General features: G+C 43.7%; 1 protein-coding gene across 3 annotated transcripts in view; it reads left to right on the top strand.

The window, feature by feature from the left end:
• LOC106561393 (thromboxane-A synthase) overlaps positions 1 to 22,521 on the top strand; it is a 131,779-nt gene that overhangs the window by 63,293 nt on the left and 45,965 nt on the right. For all 3 annotated transcript variants that reach the window (XM_014125329.3, XM_014125330.3, XM_082957318.1), the window contains one exon: positions 4,761 to 4,877. In XM_014125329.3, the coding sequence (XP_013980804.2) occupies positions 4,761 to 4,877 (117 nt within the window). The remainder of the gene's footprint in view (positions 1 to 4,760; positions 4,878 to 22,521) is intronic.

Below are 22,521 nucleotides of genomic sequence, written 5' to 3'. Positions count from 1 at the left end.
CAAAGCCATGATTCAGCTTTTTGCCGCCTTCTGAGAGCCCATGGGAGCCGTAGGAAGTGTCACGTAACAGCAGAGATCCCCTGTTTTGGATAGAGATAATCAAGAAGGCAAAGAAATGGTCAGAAAGGGTACTTCCTGTACAGAATCTTCTCAGGTTTTGGCCTGCCAAATGAGTTCTGTTATACTCACAGACACCATTCAAACAGTTTTAGAAACTTTGGAGTGTTTTCTATCCAAATCTAATAATTATATGCATATTCTAGTTTCTGGGCAGGAGTAATAATCAGATTAAATCGGGTACGTTGTTTATCCGGCCGTGAAAATACTGCCCCCTAGCCATAACAGGTTAACCTAACATAGAAATACACTCACTAGACTAAACATAGAAATACATAAACCTAGAACATAAACCAAAACCCGGGAAATAATAAATCAAACGCCCTTCTACAAAAACACCACCCCGAACCACATAAAACAAATACCCTCTGCCACGTCCTGACCAAACTATCATAACAATTAACCCTTATACTGGTCAGGACGTGACATCTCAGCCCATGAGAAACAAGATTCTCTGGTCTGATGAAACCAAGATTCAACTCTTTGGCCTGAATGCCAAGTGTCACGTCTGGAGGAAACCTGGCACCATCCCTATGGTGAAGCATGGTGGTGGCAGCATCATGCTGTGGGGATGTTTTTCAGTGGCAGGGACTGGGAGACTGGTCAGGATCGAGGGAAAGATGAACAGAGCAAAGTACAGAGAGATCCTTGATGAAAACCTGCTCCAGAGCGCTCAGGACCTCAGACTGGGGCCAAGGTTCACCTTCCAACAGGACAACAACCCTAAGCACACAGCCAAGACAACGCAGGAGTGAGCCAGCTGCAACTTTTCTAGGTCTTTCTTCGCTGCACATAGGGCTGTGGCGGTCGTGACATTTTGTCAGCCGTTGATTGGCATGCAAATATCTGCCAGTCTCACGGTAATTTACCTTTTATTAGCATAAACATGTTTAGCATCTCCAGCTTCCACGCATAGGTTACAAGCCACTGATGTGGTCCTTTGGAACATCTACTGTAACTGAATAAAATATAAAGGATATTTTTCCCAAACGATTTCTGAGGGATTTGGCAAATGCGTCTATCTGTGCTGAGTGGTTAACAAAGAAACAGGTCCTCCTATATACTTAACTTAGAGTTATTTATGCAACTTTAATTGGGATACAAACGTTAGAATGTTTTAGAAATCCAAACATATAGGCTAAGGCTGCATGATGCATCTCTAATGATGATTTGAAAAAAGTTGCATGAAAGGGAAGCACTCTGCTCTGTTTCTTGCGCAGCCTGGACACACTTCATCAGTCTCTCATTCACACACACTTCATCAGTCTCTCATTCACAATTTGACAAGCACTTGATAATGTTCTCACCCATGAGACTATTCTCAATTTAACTAATAATATATATGTGGAATTATATTTGATTAAGAATGGCCCTCAAAAAAAGTCTGTACATTTTTATTTAACTAGGCAAGTCAGTTATTTACAATGACGGCCTAGGAACAGTGGGTTAACTGCCTTGTTCAGGGGCAGAGCAACAGAATTTTACCTTGTCAGCTTGGGGATTTGATCTAGCAACCTTTCGGTTACTGGCCCAACGCTCTAACCACTAGGGTACCTGCCGCCCCGTCATCTGTAGCCTGTACTCGAATAACAAATGGAGGTTAAGTGCGTCACATTTTTAATATGCCTGGTATTCTACACCGGTTGTAAGGCAGATTAATGTACTTAATTTTAAGAATTGAGCAATAAATATAGCAGCATCAGAAATCTGAGATCCTCTTTTAAATAGTGGCAAGTCAAAACTCTCTTTTCACATGCAATTGCACAATGACTGGGCTTATAAGAACACATGCTTCACTAGGCTCTGCAGGATATGGGCTCTCCAACCCTGTTCCAGGGGTCTTGGGCCTATAGGCTACGCTTAGAGTTATTGGCCACTTTAGTTGTGATACAAACGTATAAAAACATGTAGGCCTATGGACTAGGCTACATGATGCATGTGACTATGACTAGAAAAAGTTGCAAAAAAAATGCATGCGCTGTTTTTTTGCCTTACACAAGCTGGGCATCATTCACAAGTGATAATAGTCTCACCCGACTATTCTCATTGTAATCTTGTCTTTGCATATACTAAATCATATACAGTACTCATTCAAGGGTTTTTCTTTATTTTTTACTATTTTCTACATTGTAGAATAATAGTGTAGAAATCAAAACTATGAAATAACACATTTGGAATCATGTAGTAACCAAAAAAGTGTAACACTACAATGTAGAAAATAGTAAAAATAAAGAAAATCCCTGGAATGAGTAGTTGTGTCCATACTTTTGACTGGTACTGTATGTGTGAAATTTGTTTTGATTTAGAATGGACCATTATCATGCACCTGTCGGAACAGGGGAAAAATACATGTTATCCGTATGAGTCTCGAATGGAGGACGTGTTTCCCACAGTTCATTTTCACGCCAGCAGGTAGGCTACTCTAGTTGAAAAGCAAAGCAATGTGCTTAATATTAGGAAAGTTGAGAAATAAAAATTGTAAGCCTACAGAAAGCGGATGCCATCCTCCTCTTTATAATAGAGGCCATAAAAACGTTGTTTTTTCACTAAATTGAATAGCATAGCCTATAGAAATGTTGTGCAACATGGGCTTATAGGAACACTTCTTTAATTCTATGCATCAATCAGCTATGAGGAGCTGGCTCTCGTTGCACAACAGGTGATCCTATTCCGCTCAAACTCAGAATGCCAGGTTTCTCATGAAGTGTTTGATGTGATTTCCTAATGCATTTGCATTGATGACAGAGTAATCAGAGGGACAATAGAGCCCTGAGTACCAAGCCATTAGGACCTGATGGAGGGACAATAGAGCACTGAGTACCAGCCATTACTGGCTGTTAGCAAGTTTGGTAGGCCAATAATGACCATTTAGCAGACGCTTTAAATAAACGCTGGCTCTTATCAACCAAACATTATAAATTCCAACATTCTACCTTATTGCCTGGTTTGATTGTGTGATGTCATCATGGGTATTTTTGTGATTCAGAATTACCCTGACAATGGAACAGGGTGGTGGCTATATTGTATTGTGAATCATATGTATTTCTATTTTTGGCAACCAGAATAATCATGGCAATCATGCACATCATGTAAAATACAACTCCCAATACAGTATATAGAGGGATGTTAACACCAATCACCCAGAAATGTTGTGGTATGTATGCAGCGCACACCACACACATACAGCCTTTAGATCAGGGCGGATACAGGAGCTTAGTGAAATGTTTTACCTGTTTGATTTAGTGAATTTGACTCATACACTCTTCGGCTATCCCCATAGGAGAACCTGCTTTTGGTTCCAGGTAGAACCATTTTGGGTTCCATGTTGAACCTAAAAGGGTTCTACTTGGAACCAAATGGGTTCTACCTGCAACCAAAAAGAGTTCTTGAACCCTTTAAGGTTCTAGATAGAACCTTTTTTTCTAAGAGTGTATGATGTTTACTGGTCAGCTTCCCGTTTCCAAACTCCTGACTCATTGTTCACTTAACAACCAGTCTAGCAGTAGCTCACAGAGCGCTGGATGTGCATATGGTGCTTAGATCTGGGCCCTGCTGTGTGTATGGGATTCGTATTATGGAGATGTGGCACTTGCTGTGTTACTGAGTGGTGTATGCGATAGTGTAGTGTTGAGATGTGGGTCTTGCTGTGCATATGTGTGAGTGTGTGGGTGTGTGTATGCATGTGTGAGTGCATGTGTGCATGTGTGTATGTTCCAGAGCCCCTACACCATCTGCAACCAGCAGTAGGAGCAGACCCATAAAATAGTCTCCATGGAGGCATAGACACAAACACACCTCACTGTAATGCTGTGGCCTCAAAAAATATGAATGGTTTATTTTAATCAAGCACTCTAAACTACCGAACAACAGTTTCCTTTTCCATAAATGTTATTGTGTTAGTGCGCTACTTAAATCTTACCGATGGAACATTACCAAGACACACCGATGAAGAAATTATACATTTTATTACATTGTGTCTGGAATATTATAGTAGCATGGGAAAATGCTAATACATACAAATTATAGATACTGTTTAAACAAGTAAACATCACAACATAAAACATGTGATATTGTCAGCCAGAACGCACCTGCATTGGTCAACTAATGCTTTATGAACATTTATGAACACCTTATAACCATTTATGAACATCTATGAACACCAATAGGTAAGGGATCAGTGTTAGTTCAGAGCTCAGGTCACGTGGCAATGTTCTGTATTCCTCTGGATTTCCACTGTATCTCCAGATCTTCAGTATTCTAGCATTGTATCCAGTGTTAGTTCCACCACAGAGGACCATAGGCTCTAAGGACAGTGAGGACCATTGACTACATGCGCTTTCTGGACTGGAAAGGAACACAAGAGAGGACAGGCTGGGCATGCTGATTCCTCCATCTCTTCCTGAGTACTAAGATCTAACCTGGGGGCAAAGTAGTGGGGGCTGGGGCTGGGTGGTGAGGGAGACATACACACACTGACCTGTGGTTCTGGTCTCAGACTTCTGAATCACCTAAATACAATACAGAGGGAGGGATCTGTGCGTGGTTGCGTGCGAGTGCGCACATACTTTATGTGCATGATCAGTACAGGTATTTTGAAGTGTGAATATTCTTGAAATGTTGTCTCCCTCGTCTCTTCTCTGCAGACAATCCGTGCCGCTACTAAGCCCATGAGTGACTGTCTGCTGATGCTGAGGAACGAGCACTGGAAGAGAGTACGCAGCATCCTCACCCCCTCTTTCAGCGCAGCCAAGATGAAAGAGGCAAGACAAGACCCCCTTTCCTCTTCCTCTTTTCACTCCTCTCCTCTTCATCCATCTACCCTTCACACATCTCCTCTCCTCCTCTCTTCACCCCCCTACCCTTCACCCATCTCCTCTCCTCACCCTTCTACCCTTCACCCATCTCATCTCCTCCTCTCTTCACTCCTCTCCTCTCACACAATCATTACCCATCTCCTCTCCTCCTCTCTTCATTTCTCTCCTCTCAAACCATCATCACCCATCTCCTCTCCTCCCCTCTTCACTCCTCTACCCTTCACCCATCTACTCTCCTCCTCTAACACCACCACCATCATCACCCATCTCTTCTCCTCACCCACGTTTCCTACCTTTTTGATGTTGTACAGCCAAGTGTTGAATTTAGCATGACAAGCCAGGGGTTATATACAGTTACATACACCTTAGCCAAATACATTTAAACTCAGTTTTTTACAATTACTGACATTTAATCATAGTAAAAATGTCCTGTCTTCGGTCAGTTAGGATCACAACTTTATTTTAAGAGTGTGAAATGTCAGAATAATAGTAGAGAGAATTATTGATTTCAGCTTTTATTTCTTTCATCACATTCCCAGTGGGTCAGAAGTTTACATACACTCAATTAGTATTTGGTAGCATTGCCTTTAAATTGTTAAACTTTGGTCAAACGTTTTGGGTAGCCTTCCACAAGCTTCCCACAATAAGTTGGGTGAATTTTGGCCCATTCCTCCTGACAGAGCAGGTGTAACTGAGTCAGGTTTGTAGGCCTCCTTGCTCACACGCTTTTTCAGTTTTTATTTTTGTATTTTTTTAATTTCACCTTTATTTAACCTCTTACATCTAGACGTTCCGCTAGCGGAACACCTGCTCCAATATCCAATGATAGGCGTGGCGCGAATTACAAATTCCTCAAAAATACAAAAACTTCCATTTTTCAAACATATGACTATTTTACAGCATTTTAAAGACAAGACTCTCCTTTATCTAACCACACTGTCCGATTTCAAAAAGGCTTTACAGCGAAAGCAAAACATTAGATTATGTCAGCAGAGTACCCAGCCAGAAATAATCAGACACCCATTTTTCAAGCTAGCATATAATGTCACAAAAAACAAAACCACAGCTAAATGCAGCACTAACCTTTGATGATCTTCATCAGATGACACTCCTAGGACATTATGTTATACAATACATGCATGTTTTGTTCAATCAAGTTCATATTTATATCAAAAAACAGCTTTTTACATTAGCATGTGACGTTCAGAACTAGCATTCCCACCGAACACTTCCGGTGAATTTACTAAATTACTCACGATAAACGTTCACAAAAAACATAACAATTATTTTAAGAATTATAGATACAGAACTCCTTTATGCAATCGCTATGTCCGATTTTAAAATAGCTTTTCGGTGAAAGCACATTTTGCAATATTCTGAGTAGATAGCCTGGCCATCATGGCTAGTTATTTTGACACCCACCAAGTGTGGTACTCACCAAACTCAGATTTACTATAAGAAAAATTGGATTACCTTTGCTGTTCTTCGTCAGAATGCACTCCCAGGACTTCTACTTCAATAACAAATGTTGGTTTGGTTCCAAATAATCCATAGTTATATCCAAATAGCGGCGTTTTGTTCATGCGTTCAAGACACTATCCGAAGGGTAAAGAAGGGTGACGCGCCCAGCGCGTTTCGTGACAAAAAAATTCAAAATATTCCATTACCGTACTTCGAAGCATGTCAAACGCTGTTTAAAATCAATTTTTATGCGATTTTTGGCGTAAAAAAGCGATAATATTCCGACCGGGAAACCCTGTTTTCGTTCAAAGACGAAAAAATAAAAACATGGAGTCGCCTCGTGCACGTGCCCCCAGTCTCATTGTTCTCAGATCGACCACTATCCAAATGCGCTACTGTTTTTCAGCCATGGCCTGCAAAGTCATCATTCAATGTTCTGGCGCCTTCTGAGAGCCTATGGGAGCGTTAGAAAATGTCACGTTACAGCAGAGATCCCCTGTTTTGGATAGAGATGATCAAGAAGGCCAAGAAATAGTCAGAGAGGGCGCTTCCTGTTTGGAATCTTCTCAGGTTTTGGCCTGCCAAATGAGTTCTGTTATACTCACAGACACCATTCAAACAGTTTTAGAAACGATGGAGTGTTTTCTATCCAAAGCTAATAATTATATGCATATTCTAGTTTCTGGGCAGGAGTAATAATCAGATAAAATCGGGTACGTTTTTAATCCGGCCGTGAAAATACTGCCCCCTATCCATAACAAGTTAACCAGGTAGGCTAGTTGAGAACAGGTTCTCATTTACAACTGCGACCTGGCCAAGATAAAGCAAAGCAGTTTGACACATACAACAACACAGAGTTAGACATGGAATAAACAAACATAGTCAATAATACAGTACAAAAATCTATATACAGCATGTGCAAATGAGGTAGTATAAGAGAGGTAAGGCAATAAATAGGCCACGGTGGCGAAGTAATTACAATATAGCAATTAAACACTGGAATGGTAGAATGTGCAGAAGATGAATGTGCAAGTAGAGATACTGGGGTGCAAAGGAGCAAGATAGATAAATAAATACAGTATGGGGATGAGGTAGATTGGATGGGCTATTTACAGATGAGCTATGTACAGGTGCAGTGATCTGTGAGCTGCTCTGACAGTTGGTGCTTAAAACCTGTTATGGACAGATGTTCCGCTAGCGGAACCCCTCGCCATCAGCCAATGGAATAGCAGGGCATGAAATACAAAACAACAAAAATCTCATAATTCAATTTTCTCAAACAATCAACTATTTTACACCATTTTAAAGATAAACTTCTCGTTAATCCAACCACATTGTCTGATTTCAAAAAGGCTTTACGGCGAACGTCCCACATACCCCAGAGAGGTTAACACCCCGGCCATCCTACAATCTAAGCTTGATGCCCTCAATCTCACACAAATTATCAATGAACCCACCAGGTACAACCCCAAATCTGTAAACACGGGCACCGTCATAGATATCATCCTAACCAACTTGTCCTCCAAATACACCTCTGCTGTTTTCAACCAAGATCTCAGCGATCACTGCCTCATTGCCTGCATCCGTAATGGGTCTGCGGTCAAACGACTACCCCTCATCACTGTCAAACGCTCCCTAAAACACTTCAGTGAGCAGGCCATTCTAATCGACCTGGCCCGGGTATCCTGGAAGGATGTTGACACCATCCCGTCAGTAGAGGATCCCTGGTTATTCTTAAAAAATGCTTTCCTCACCATCTTAAATAAGCATGCCCCATTCCAAAAAAATTGAACCAGGAACAGATATAGCCCTTGGTTCTCTCCAGACCTGACTGCCCTTGACCAGCACAAAAACACCCTGTGGCGTTCTGCATTAGCATCGAATAGCCCCTGTGATATGCAACTTTTCAGGGAAGTTAGGAACAAATATACACAGGCAGTTAGAAAAGCAGTTAGGAAAGCTAAAGCTAGCTTTTTCAAGCAGAAATTTGCATCCTGTAGCACAAACTCAAAAAAGTTCTGGGACACTGCCCACTGCACTGAGGCTAGGAAACACTCTCACCACCAAAAATCCACATTAATCAGCCCCTGTGTGTTTCAATGGCATAGGCTTAAAGGTAATTCAACACATCAGGTATCCACTTCCTGTCAGAAAATGTCTCAGGGTTTTGCCTGGTGTCTGTTATACTCACAGACACCATTCAAACAGTTTTAGAAACTTTAGGGTGTTTTCTATCCATATATAATAAGTATATGCATATTCTAGTTACTGGGTAGGATTAGTAACCAGATTAAATCGGGTACGTTTTTTTATCCAGCCGTGAAAATACTGCCCCCTAGCCCCAACAGGTTAAGGCAACCACTGTGTCAGATTTCAAAAAAGCTTTACAGCGAAAGCACACTTTGAAATAATCTGAGTACGGCGCTCAGTCACAAAGTCAACAAAACTCAGAAATAGCATTATAAATATTCACTTACCTTTGATGATCTTCATCGGAATGCACTCCCGGGAATCCCAGTTCCACAATAAATGTTCATTTGTTCGATTGTTTCGTCCTTTTTGTTTGCGCGTTCAGTCGAGTTATCCTAATCCTCTGTGCTCGCGCAGTTGGTTCAGACGAATAGTCAAAAAGGTTATATTACAGTTCATAGAAACATGTCAAACGATGTATAGAATCAATCTTTCGGATGTTTTTATCATGAATCTTCCATAATATTCCAACCGGACGATTACTTTGTCTTCAAAAAAGAAAAGGAACACAGCTAACTCTCACGGGAGCGTGAGCCACTGAGCTCATGTCATTCTCTCAGTCATCTGACTCCAGGACCTCTTATTCTCTCCCCATTCACAGTAGAAGCATGAAACAACGTTCTAAAGACTGTTGACATCTAGTGGAAGCCGTAGGAAGTGCAAAATGACCCCATTGGCACTGTATACTGGATAGGGAATCACTTAACAAACTACAAACCTCAGATTTCCACACAGATTTTTTCTCACGTTTTTGCCTGCCATATGAGTTCTGTTATACTCACAGACATCATTCAAACAGTTTTAGAAACAGAGTGATCAGAGTGTTTTCTATCCAAATCTACTAATAATATGCATATCTTAGCTTCTGGGACTGAGTAGCAGGCAGTTTGCTCTGGACACCTTCTTCATCCCGACGTCAAAATACTGCCCCCTACCCCGATGAAGTTAAGCATGTCACAGTTTAGGTCACCTAGCAGCACAAGCACTGAAGATAGATGGAGGGCAATCAATTCACATATGGTGTCCAGGGAACAGCTGGGGGAAGAGGGTGGTCTATAGCAAGCGGCAACGGTGAGAGACTTGTTTCTGGAAAGATGGATTTTTAAAAGTAGAAGTTCGAATTGTTTGGGTACAGACCTGGATAGTAAGACAGAACTCTGCAGACTATCTCTGCAGTAGATTGCAACACCGCCCCCCCCCCCCTTGGCAGTTCTTTCTTGTAGGAGTTCTGCCCACATATTTTCTATAGGATTGAGGTCAGGGCTGTGTGATGGCCACTCCAATACCTTGACTTTGTTGTCCTTAAGCCATTTTGCCACAACTTTGTAAGTATGCATGGGGTCATTGTTCATTTGGAAGACCCATTTGCAACCAAGCTTTAACTTCCTGACTGATGTCTTGAGATGTTGCTTCACTATATCCACATAATCTTACTTCCTCATGATGCCATCTATTTTGTGAAGTGCACCAGTCCCTCCTGCAGCAAAGCACCCCCACAACATGATGCTGCCACCCCCGTGCTTCATGGTTGGGATGGTGTTCTTCGGCTTTCAAGCCTCCGCCTTTTATCTCCAAACATAACGATGGTCATTATGTCCAAACAGTTCTATTTTTGTTTCATCAGACCAGAGGACATTTCTCCAAAAAAGTACGATCTTTGTCCCTATGTGCAGTTGTTAACCGTAGTCTGGCTTTTTTATGGTCGTTTTGGAGCAGTGGCTTCTGCCTTGCTGAGCGGCCTTTGAGGTTATGTCGATATAGGACTCGTTTTACTGTGGATATAGATACTTTTGTACCTGTTTCTGAAAGCATCTTCACAAGATCCTTTGCTGTTGTTACGCGATTGATTTGCACTTTTTGTTCCAATGTTCATCTCTAGGAGACAGAACGCGTCTCCTTCCTGAGTGGTATGACGGCTGCGTGGTCCCATGGTTGTTTATACTTGCGTACTATTGTTTGTACAGATGAACATGGTACCTTCAGACATTTGGAAATTGCTCCCAAGGATGAACCAGACTTGTGGAGGTCTACAATTCTTTTTCTGAGGTCTTGCCATGATGTCAAGCAAAGAGGCACTGCGTTTGAAGGTCGGCCTTGAAATACATCCACAGGTACACCTCCAATTGACTCAAATGATGTCAATTAGCCTATCAGAAGCTTCTAAAGCCACAACATAATTTTCTGGAATTTTCCAAGCTGTTTAAAGGCACAGTCAACTTAGTGTATGTAAACTTCTGACCCACTGGAATTGTGATACAGTGAATTATAAGTGAAATAATCTGTCTGTAAACAATTGTTGTAAAAATTACTTATGTCATGCACAAAGTAGATGTCCTAACCGACTTGCCCAAACTATAGTTTGTTAACAAGAAATGTGTGGAGTGGTTGAAAAACGAGTTTTAATAACTTTAATAACTTCCGACTTCAACTGTATGTTTGCTTGTTCTTGAACTGAGCCCCCCATCATCAAACTCGATTGCCTTTTCTTATACATTTTTTATTTGGCTTTCTCACATTTCAAATTCAGTAGGGAGATGACTAGCCTAGGCTAAGTGACGTGATTACGTAGGGACCTTTTCACTGGCTGACCAAAACTTCCAAGACCTGTGTCAAGATCAGTTACTTACACCTCCGGCCCTCCCCATAACCTCTATGTACAAACAAGAGAGCAGGTCTGGAGGATAGGATGATTACACAGAAGGATCCCCACGCTTTTACTTTATGTTTTTTCTGGGGGGTGGGAGAAATAACGAGGAAGAAACTTGATTGAACTCTGATCACTTTTATTAGAGTGTTTAAGGTGCGAACAGTAAAACAATTAATAAATAATGCCACGAAAGGTACCGTATCTGGGAAAATAGGTGCTGGAACAAAATAAGTCAAATCTAATTGGTGCCGGATCTTGTTCCGGCTCAAATTAAGCACTGCATCTATATATATATATATACACACTCTCTCTCTCTCTCTCTCTCTCTCTCTCTCTCTCTCTCTCTCTCTCTCTCTCTCCTCTCTCTCTCTCTCTCTCTCTCTCTCTCTCTCTCTCTCTCTCTCTCTCTCTCTCTCTCTCTCTCTCTCTCTCTCTCTCTCTCTCTCTCTCTCTCTCTCCTCTCTCTCTCTCTCTCTCTCTCTCTCTCTCTCTCTCTCTCTGACTTCTGTGTATGGTTTGACATTGTAATAGTGTCATTAGAACAAACAGTGGGTCTGCTTTACAGTGTGGAACATAATTACTGGGGCCTGTTGGAACAGCATGTTTTATGTGCTCGTTAAGTCCCCTCTACACTGATACACTGACTCAGTGATTTAGAGAGATTAATGAGCCTGCCTGCCTGCCTCTCTGCCTGCCTAGCTGCCTGCCTGCTTCTCTGTCTGCCTGCCTGCCTGCCTCTCTGCTTGCCTGTCTCTCTGCCTGCCTCTCTGCCTGCCTGCATCTCTCTCTGCCTGCCTCTCTGCCTGTCTGCCTACCTCTCTGCCTGCCTGCCTGCCTGCCTGCCTGCCTGCCTGCCTGCCTGCCTGCCTGCCTGCCTGCCTGCCTCTCTGCCTGTCTGCCTGCCTCTCTGCCTGCCTTTCTGCCTGCCTGTCTGCCTCTTTCTCTGCCTGCCTCTCTGCCTGGCTGCCTGCCTGCCTGTCTGTCTGTGACACCAGAGGCAGCTGTTCTGGACAGACATATTTCAACTGCTATTGAAATGAACTAACTACTCTCATAGCATTGCAAAGACCAACCAAACCAAATATCCTCTATTCTCCACGTAGTGTCTGTGTGTGTGTGTACGTCACATCATTTCTCAAAACGATCAATATAAAAGAGAAAGAAGGCATTGTATGGCATAGTGTTCATGTACAATGCATGCTTGTAGTGAGTGTCATGATAAGGAAAGTTTATCCAGAGAAAGACTGCAAGGCATAACACACTAGAAGGGTAAATAGTAGGTACAGTATGTAATTACCGTGTAGTAGAGACAGAGGTAGGTGGTCATTTAGCTAGACCATTAATTGTGATTAGGGCTGTGGTGTTATGTTTACATGGCAACCACCAGTGGTTGGCCACTTAGGTCTGATGAAACCACACACACTTCTCTCTCACACTCCACCACTGAGGATAAAGGGATTTAGGCTGAAACTCAGTTATGACTGGTTTTGTTTCTATTGTCCCACACAGATAGCTTTTGTAAACACTGAGTAATTCCTGCTGTAATTGACAGTTTGGATTTCATTTGTTACTTGCAATCAGTCTCTTAATTGAAGGATGTACTCAGTGTGTTTGTGTACAGAGGTAGAATCTTCATTTGATCACTCTTTTTTGCTGCTGAGAATTTTCCTGCAAAGCAGATAATGCAAACTTGTAGTGTATTTGAGTAAAACATTTTTTTTTGTCACATTTGTAATTTCCACTTTTACATTTTTACTTGCTTTGCCTTAATGAAAAATGTATCAACCCCTACAATCCACATAATAATTCACATTTTGGGATTACTTTCCTGCTGTACCAAACTGACTCAAATTAAGATCCTACATCTGTACACATGTACTTTTTCTCTCTTTCACTCTCTCTGAGTGTGTGTGATTCATATTCTGTAAAATTAGCTAACAAAAGAAATAGGCTTGGTGTGGTTTTGTCTGGATCAGTAGTACTGAGAGAGAGTGGTGGTGTGGTTTTGTCTGGATCAGTAGTACTGAGAGAGAGTGGTGGTGTGGTTTTGTCTGGATCAGTAGTACTGAGAGAGAGTGGTGGTGTGGTTTTGTCTGGATCAGTAGTACTGAGAGAGAGTGGTGGTGTGGTTTTGTCTGGATCAGTAGTACTGAGAGAGAGTGGTGGTGTGGTTTTGTCTGGATCAGTAGTACTGAGAGAGAATGGTGGTGTGGTTTTGTCTGGATCAGTAGTACTGAGAGAGAATGGTGGTGTGGTTTTGTCTGGATCAGTAGTACTGAGAGAGAGTGGTGGTGTGGTTTTGTCTGGATCAGTAGTACTGAGAGAGAGTGGTGGTGTGGTTTTGTCTGGATCAGTAGTACTGAGAGAGAGTGGTGGTGTGGTTTTGTCTGGATCAGTAGTACTGCTCTTATCTGAAGAGGGGACAGATATGCTGTGGCATGATACACTGTTGAGGCTCTGTGATAAGAGGAAGCTGTTGGGTCCTGTCTGTCTGTCTGTCTGTCTGTCTGTCTGTCTGTCTGTCTGTCTGTCTGTCTGTCTGTCTGTCTGTCTGTCTGTCTGTCTGTCTGTCTGTCTGTCTGTCTGTCTGTCTGTCTGTCTGTCTGTCTGTCTGTCTGTCTGTCTGTCTGTCTGTCTGTCTGTCTGTCTGTCTGTCTGTCTGTCTGTCTGTCTGTCTGTCTGTCTGTCTGTCTGTCTGTCTGTCTGTCTGTATGTATGTATGTATGTATGGCTCTGTGTGACTGACCAGTAGCCCCCTGCCTCTCTTCTCGGCTGGCAGCGCCATTGATTTTCATTTGAGCCACCCTGCGCCGCAGAGAGGGATGTCACTGCTCCTGTCATATCCAATCAGTCTGCTTGTGCTTCTTCATCTGTCCTCCCTCTCTCCACCACAACCCCAGTACCCTGTCCTCAGCCTCAGTCACAACCTCATCCTTAGACTGACCAGTCTTAGCCTGATCCTTAGCCTCCAGCCTCATATTCATCCTTAGACTAGTCCATTTTTGTTTATGTTGGCATTAGAGCTGTCAAATTTAATGGTCACATCTCCATTTCTTCATTGCACAGACCCTGTTTAAACGCACGTTTTTCCTCATGGATCCTATTCCGCACGGACACTGCACTTGGTGTCGCTCTCTGTCTCTTAAACATCCACAAAGCGCGCAGGTTTGAGCAACAATTTTGGAAGAAAACTATGAAAGTTCAACCATAAACACATTCCCAGGCATTTCTTTAGATAACAGCAAAACATAATTTGTACAGAAGTAGCTAGCTAGTTATACTAACATTAGCAAGCTAACCAAAACATTTTTTTACAATGCCATGGCTGAATGCCTCTTGATTAACTCAACTTCCCACAATGATTTTAATCAAAACAGGTCATCCATTCCATTAAGCTACTGTTTTTGTTGTAGTTCTCAGGTCAGAAGATATAAGGAAATTATCCCAATTCTAGTAGTAGCAGCTTGTGACTAGTTCATGTTTAAGTAGACTAGGCTAGATCTTATAGCTAGCTGTATTACATGAACTCAGACCTGGTTGACCTGTTATTATTATAATCTGTGGAAGTCATAGAATTGTTGGACATGTTTAAATGCTATTTGTTCTTTGTATCAATAGACCCAGTTATTTTTTACCAGTAGTCAACCATCCAATCAGAAATTGGGAGCACTCATTTAGAATGTCTGAAGCTTTAACAGTATGTGTTTGTTAAACTTCAAGAACATTGATAAGAGGGAGTAGGCCTACTTAAACATTGATAAGAGGGAGTAGGCCTACTTAAACATTGATAAGAGGGAGTAGGCCTACTTAAACATTGATAAGAGGGAGTAGGCCTACTTAAACATTGATAAGAGGGAGTAGACCTACTTAAACATTGATAAGAGGGAGTAGCCTACTTAAACATTGAGAAGAGGGAGTAGGCCTACTTAAACATTGATAAGAGGGAGTAGGCCTACTTAAACATTGATAAGAGGGAGTAGGCCTACTTAAACATTGATAAGAGGGAGTAGACCTACTTAAACATTGATAGGAGGGAGTAGGCCTACTTAAACATTGATAGGAGGGAGTAGGCCTACTTAAACATTGAGAAGAGGGAGTAGGCCTACTTAAACATTGATAAGAGGGAGTAGCCTACTTAAACATTGAGAAGAGGGAGTAGGCCTACTTAAACATTGATAAGAGGGAGTAGGCCTACTTAAACATTGATAAGAGGGAGTAGGCCCACTTAACATTGATAGGAGGGAGTAGGCCTACTTAAACATTGAGAAGAGGGAGTAGGCCTACTTAAACATTGATAGGAGGGAGTAGGCCTACTTAAACATTGATAGGAGGGAGTAGGCCTACTTAAACATTGAGAAGAAGGAGTAGGCCTACTTAAACATTGATAGGAGGGAGTAGGCCTACTTAAACATTGATAGGAGGGAGTAGGCCTACTTAAACATTGATAAGAGGGAGTAAGCCCACTTAAACATTGGGAGCATTTCGTTTCTGATACAGATTATTTTGTGTTTCTGTTCCTTCCAATCCAAGCATAGTATGGATGCCTTTAACTCAATGCACTGCTTTTAAAATGGAAAAATCTTTATTCAGGGCCAAATTTGAGTAAATTAAAAAATGTAGATGAATCAGATGAACTACAAAAATTCATGTGATTAATCGTGATTCATCATTTTTATCGTTTGACAGCCCTAGCTGGCATATATAAGTCTAAACTCTCATAAAAGGGGTTCAGGGGCTTTCCCATAGGAGAACCCTTTTTTGTTCCATGTAGAACACTTTTTGGGTTTCTACCTGGAACCAAAAGAGGTTCTTCAAAGGGTTCTCCTATGGGGACAGCCGAAGAACCCTTTTTGGTTATGAAGAGTGTAGCCCCATCCCCAGCCTCCAGCCTTATCATAATTCTTAGACGGGTCACAATCACTTAATTTTTTACATGTTAGATTGTATATGCTTAGGCTATACCAATGATTCACCCGAAGTGTCATTCATGGCAATGATACAACCTTATCTGACCTGTCTTAACCCCATATTCAGCCTCCAGCCCCATCCTTTCACTTAGACTAGTCAAATATAGCTTCTTTTGACATAGACTTACAGTAGGCTATACTCAATGTTATGCCCAAAGTGGCATTGATGGCAATGACTGTAGCCCTGCATATCATAGTCATGTAACTGCTTCAGTAACAGCTCATTGTGCCCATACAGCTACAGCATGTTTATCCATTAGTATCTCCTTTTGTGTAAGGATATCCTTTCTCATTTGATCCCAGTGTATATTGATCACTGGGGAGGTGTAGTGTGGTGCTGAGACAGAGGAGATGAGGAGATTGCGAAGGTAGATAAGGGGAGATGTGTAAATGTTGTCTAGATTTCTCATCTTCTCTTTCCCTCTCTTTCTCTTTCTCTCTCTGCCCTTTCTCTCTCTCCTCCTCACATCCCCAAATCTACCATCACAGCTGAGTGGCTCCTCTGATTTATCCGTCCCTTTTTGGTCGGTCATGCCCCCTAACTGTGTCTCCTCCGCTGTTCAGTATGGATGGAGGGCTAAGAACCGCTGAGTGGAGGCAGATCTGTTGCATGTGTGGCCCTTCCACTGAATAGAGTGTGTGTTGTGTGTTGTGTTGTGTTGTGTGTGTGTGTGTGTGTGTGTGTGTGTGTGTGTGTGTGTGTGTGTGTGTGTGTGTGTGTGTGTGTGTGTGTGTGTGTGTGTGTGTGTGTGTGTGTGTGTGTGTCTGTCTGCTCCCTGATCACAGCTCCAGTGGAGGGAGACGGAGCAGAGACACAGACCATAGAGTAGAGCATCACACCACCACTCTCTCTCAGCACCACTCTCTCTCAGCACCACTCACACCACCACTCTCTCTCAGCACCACTCACACCACCACTCTCTCTCAGCACCACTCACACCACCACTCTCTCTCAGCACCACTCACACCACCACTCTCTCTCAGCACCACTCACACCACCACTCTCTCTCAGCACCACTCTCACCACCACTCTCTCTCAGCACCACTCACACCACCACTCTCTCTCAGCACCACTCACACCACCACTCTCTCTCAGCACCACTCACACCACCACTTTCTCTCAGCACCACTCACACCACCACTCTCTCTCAGCACCACTCACACCACCACTCTCTCTCAGCACCACTCACACCACCACTCTCTCTCAGCACCACTCTCACCACCACTCTCTCTCAGCACCACTCTCACCACCACTCTCTCTCAGCACCACTCACACCACCACTCTCTCTCAGCACCACTCACACCACCACTCTCTCTCAACACCACTCACACCACCACTCTCTCTCAACAGTGGTCACACCACCACTCTCTCTCAGCAGCGGTCACAGCACCACTCTCTCTCAGCACCACTTACACCACCCCTCTCTCTCAGCACCACTCACACCACCACTCTCTCTCAGCACCACTCACACCACCACTCTCTCTCAACAGTGGTCACACCACCACTCTCTCTCAGCAGCGGTCACACCACCACTCTCTCTAAGCACCACTCACACCACCACTCTTTCTCAACAGTGGTCACACCACCACTCTCTCTCAGCACCACTCACACCACCACTCTCTCTCAGCACCACTCTCACCACCACTCTCTCTCAGCACCACTCACACCACCACTCTCTCTCAGCACCACTCACACCACCACTCTCTCTCAGCACCACTCACACCACCACTTTCTCTCAGCACCACTCACACCACCACTCTCTCTCAGCACCACTCACACCACCACTCTCTCTCAGCACCACTCACACCACCACTCTCTCTCAGCACCACTCTCACCACCACTCTCTCTCAGCACCACTCTCACCACCACTCTCTCTCAGCACCACTCACACCACCACTCTCTCTCAGCACCACTCACACCACCACTCTCTCTCAACACCACTCACACCACCACTCTCTCTCAACAGTGGTCACACCACCACTCTCTCTCAGCAGCGGTCACAGCACCACTCTCTCTCAGCACCACTTACACCACCCCTCTCTCTCAGCACCACTCACACCACCACTCTCTCTCAGCACCACTCACACCACCACTCTCTCTCAACAGTGGTCACACCACCACTCTCTCTCAGCAGCGGTCACACCACCACTCTCTCTAAGCACCACTCACACCACCACTCTTTCTCAACAGTGGTCACACCACCACTCTCTCTCAGCAGCGGTCACACCACCACTCTCTCTCAACAGTGGTCACACCACCACTCTTTCTCAGCAGTGGTCACAACACCACTCTCTCTAAGCACCACTCACACCACCACTCTTTCTCAACAGTGGTCACACCACCACTCTCTCTCAGCAGTGGTCACACCACCACTCTCTCTCAACAGTGGTCACACCACCACTCTCTCTCAGCAGTGGTCACACCACCACTCTCTCTAAGCACCACTCACACCACCACTCTTTCTCAACAGTGGTCACACCACCACTCTCTCTCAGCAGCGGTCACACCACCACTCTTTCTCAACAGTGGTCACACCACCACTCTCTCTCAGCACCACTCACACCACCACTCTCTCTCAGCACCACTCACACCACCACTCTTTCTCAACAGTGGTCACACCACCACTCTCTCTCAACAGTGGTCACACCACCACTCTTTCTCAACAGTGGTCACACCACCACTCTCTCTCAACAGTGGTCACACCACCACTCTCTCTCAACAGTGGTCACACCACCACTCTCTCTCAGCATCGGTCACACCACCACTCTCTCTCAGCACCACTCACACCACCACTCTCTCTCAGCAGCGGTCACAAGCGCACCCTCTCTTTCGCGCTCTACTTTTTTTCTCATGTCCTTTTAACCAATATTCCATGCCATAGCTGTCCTTTCTGTGGTCGAATATGTGTTAGTGCCCTCATTTTCTTTGATAAGAAGAGACTACCCACTGGGCACAGATGTCAGTTGTCAACTAACGTGAATTCAACATGAAATCAACAAAGTGTCACCATGTTATTGGATTTACGTTGATGCAAATCCAATCAGTTTCCCACATTGATTCAATGCAATCAGATAGATTTTTGTTGTTGTTGAAATGACGTGGAAACAACATTGATTCAACTCGTTTTTGCCCAGTGGGTAGGGAGTTGTCTTGAGGATTTGTTGTTTTTGAAATCTGAGCTACTGCCGTATAGCTCTCTGTCTGCCCTGGAGAAGGTGATGACAGAGAGATAGTGCTTTTCTTGAGATCTGTTTCTCTCAGTCCTGCATTGTAACACAGCAATCGCCATGTTTAGAAGAGCTCTTCCCTTAATGAATACATTTATTAATTAGATCGGTGTTTGATCCATCATCATCAGGGTTCTTTTCCCCTTGATAATGCCCTCTGTAATGGTGCTTTAATGGGATTTTAATTGATTCAGCTCCTCTCTTTGGCTCATGGTGTCCTCACCCACACACGCACACATGCACGTACGCATGCACGTATGCATGCACGCACAGACACTTTTCTGAGTGGGGCTGGAGGTGAGGAGGAGAGTAGCTGGCACAAAACACAGGGCAGCAGTATCCCCTCATGTACTGATTAATGCAAGTGGACCACTTAACATTTACACCTGATTCCATCTTGCCCATTTATCAGATGAGTCTTGATTTAAAGGGATTTTTTGCACAGGAAAAAATTCAAAGGGATCATTTTGGTAATATACAGCGCATTTGGAAAGGATTCAGACCCCTTGACTTTTTCCACATTTTGTTACGTTACAGCCTTATTCTAAAATGGATAAAATACAATTAATTCCTCATCAATCTACATACAATGCGAAACAGGTTTTTAGAATTTTTTGCAAATGTGTTAAAAAGAAAGAAATACCTTATTACCTTAAGTATTCAGACCCTTTGCTATGAGACTCGAAATTGAGCTTAGGTGCATCCTGTTTCCATTGATCATCCTTGAGATGTTTCTACAACTTGATTGGAGTCCACTTGTTGTAAATTCAATTGGTTGGACATGATTTGGAAAGGTACACACCTGTCTATATAAGGTTCCACAGTTGACAGTGCATGTCAGAGCCAAAACCAAGCCATGTGTCAGGTGGCTCAAGGAAGCAGGAGGGGTGAAGTCAAGCGCAGGAGACACAAGTCCGTGAACACACGTTTAATAGGTATCCACTCTAGTCCAAAAACTAGGTAGGGCAGGGCGACAATACAAAAGCCCAAAATACCAGCCCGCACACAATGTAGGGACGCAGCCCACAATATACTCTGCAAAACCCACAGGCAGAGGGAAACACCTGTTCCCCAGACGAATCGTCCTGACGTAAAATAATCACACACAACAAACAAACCTACATAGCAAGACTAAATACCCCCCCCCCCCCCCCCTCCCCCCCCCACTAATGAACTAATACAAAACAGGTGCGTACCTAACCTAGACCTAAACAACAGAAAATGAAACAGAGGATCGGTGGCAGCTAGTAGGCCGGCGATGACGACCGCCGAGCGCCGCATGGGCGAGGAAGGGCGCCACCTTCCGTCGATGTCGTGACACCATGAGGTTGGAGGAATTGTCTGTAGAGCTCCAAGACAGGATTGTGTCGAGACACAGATCTAGGGAAGGGTACCAAAAACATTTATGCAGCATTGAAGGTCCCCAAGACCACAGTGGCCTCCATCATTCTTAAATGGAAAAGTTTGGAACCACCAAGACTCTTCATAGAGCTGGCCTCCTGGCCAAACTGAGCAATCGGGGGAGAAGGGCCAGAGTTCCTCTGTGGAGATGGGACAACCATCTCTGCAGCACTATACCAATCAGGCCTTTATGGTAGAGTGGCCAGATGGAAGCCACTCCTCAGTAAAAGGCACATAACAGTCCGCTTGGAGTTTGCCAAAAGGCACCCAAAGACTCTCAGACCATGAGAAACAAGATTCTCTGGTCTGATGAAACCAAGATTCAACTCTTTGGCCTGAATGCCAAGCGTCACGTCTGGAGGAAATCTGGCACCATCGCTACGGTGAAGCATGGTGGTGGCAGCATCATGCTGTGGGGATGTTTTTCAGTGGAAGGGACTGGGAGACTGGTCAGGATTGAGGGAAAGATGAACGGAGCAAAGTACAGAGAGACCATTGATGAAAACCTGCTCCAGAGCACTCAGGACCTCAGACTGGGGGGATGGATTCACCTTCCAACAGGACAATGACCGTAAGCACACAGCCAAGACAAAGCAGGAGAGGCTTCGGGACAAGTCTTTGAATGTCCTTGGGTGGCCCAACCAGAGCCTGGACCAATCGAACATCTCTGGAGAGACCTGAAAATAGGTGTCCAGCGACACTCCCCATCCAACCAGGCAGAGCTTGAGAGGATCTGCAGAGAATAATGAGAGAAGCTCCCCAAATACAGGTGTGCCAAGCTTGTAGCGTCATACCCAAGAAGACTCGAGGCTGTAATCGCTGCCAAAGGTGCTTCAACAAAGTACTGAGTAAAGGGTCTGAATACTTATGTAAATGTGATAAATTTGGCCGAAATTCTAAAAAACAGTTTTTGCTTTGTCTTTATAGGGTATTGTGTGTAGATTGATGAGGGGAAAAAAATATTCAATCAATTTTAGATTAAGGCTGTAACTGAACAAAATGTGGAAAAAGTCAAGGAGTCTGAATACTTTTCGTATGCATTGTACATAGGCATTAGCCAGCAGATCCAACCAGCTTGCTTACAGCTGCACTAGGGTCAGACAGGCTTCTTGTGCAGATTAATACACAGCGGTGCCGGCGTGAGATATGGCTCGAAAAACGTACCTCAATCCAGGGATAAGATATGATTTGTACTTCAAATTGTCCCATTATCCCAACTGTTACACCGAGAAGATTGAACGACTGCTACGTGACTTGCCATTCTATAATTGTCTCCATAGTGACCTGTGAATGCGTTGTCTACAGCAGTCGGTCACATGACAGCTCGATCAGCTGTTCGATTTCACTTACCTGCATGTCAACTGAGCCAGGATCACAGTCAAATGGATTTCGCTGGTTCGGTCACACATCTGTAGAATATATTTGTATTTCCCCTGCATGCTTGTGTTCAGTTTTTTCAGTTTCCTAAATATGTCTGTTACATAGGCAAGGAGACACATTTTCTTTTCATTACGCAGAAAGAACAAAGTCTGTTTTTTACATCTATTGTGAATAACAACAGTTCCTCTCTCAATTCGAAAAATCGTTCCAACACTCCCCCTTGATAACCACCAAGCCTCGGTGTGAAATAGAACAT

This window comes from Salmo salar, chromosome 10, assembly GCF_965601325.2.
Source record: "Salmo salar chromosome 10, fSalSal1, whole genome shotgun sequence".
NCBI classification, from domain to species: domain Eukaryota; kingdom Metazoa; phylum Chordata; class Actinopteri; order Salmoniformes; family Salmonidae; genus Salmo; species Salmo salar.
The sequence above is the reverse complement of the archived record's forward strand: the minus strand, read 5'-3'. Positions and strand labels throughout refer to the sequence as shown.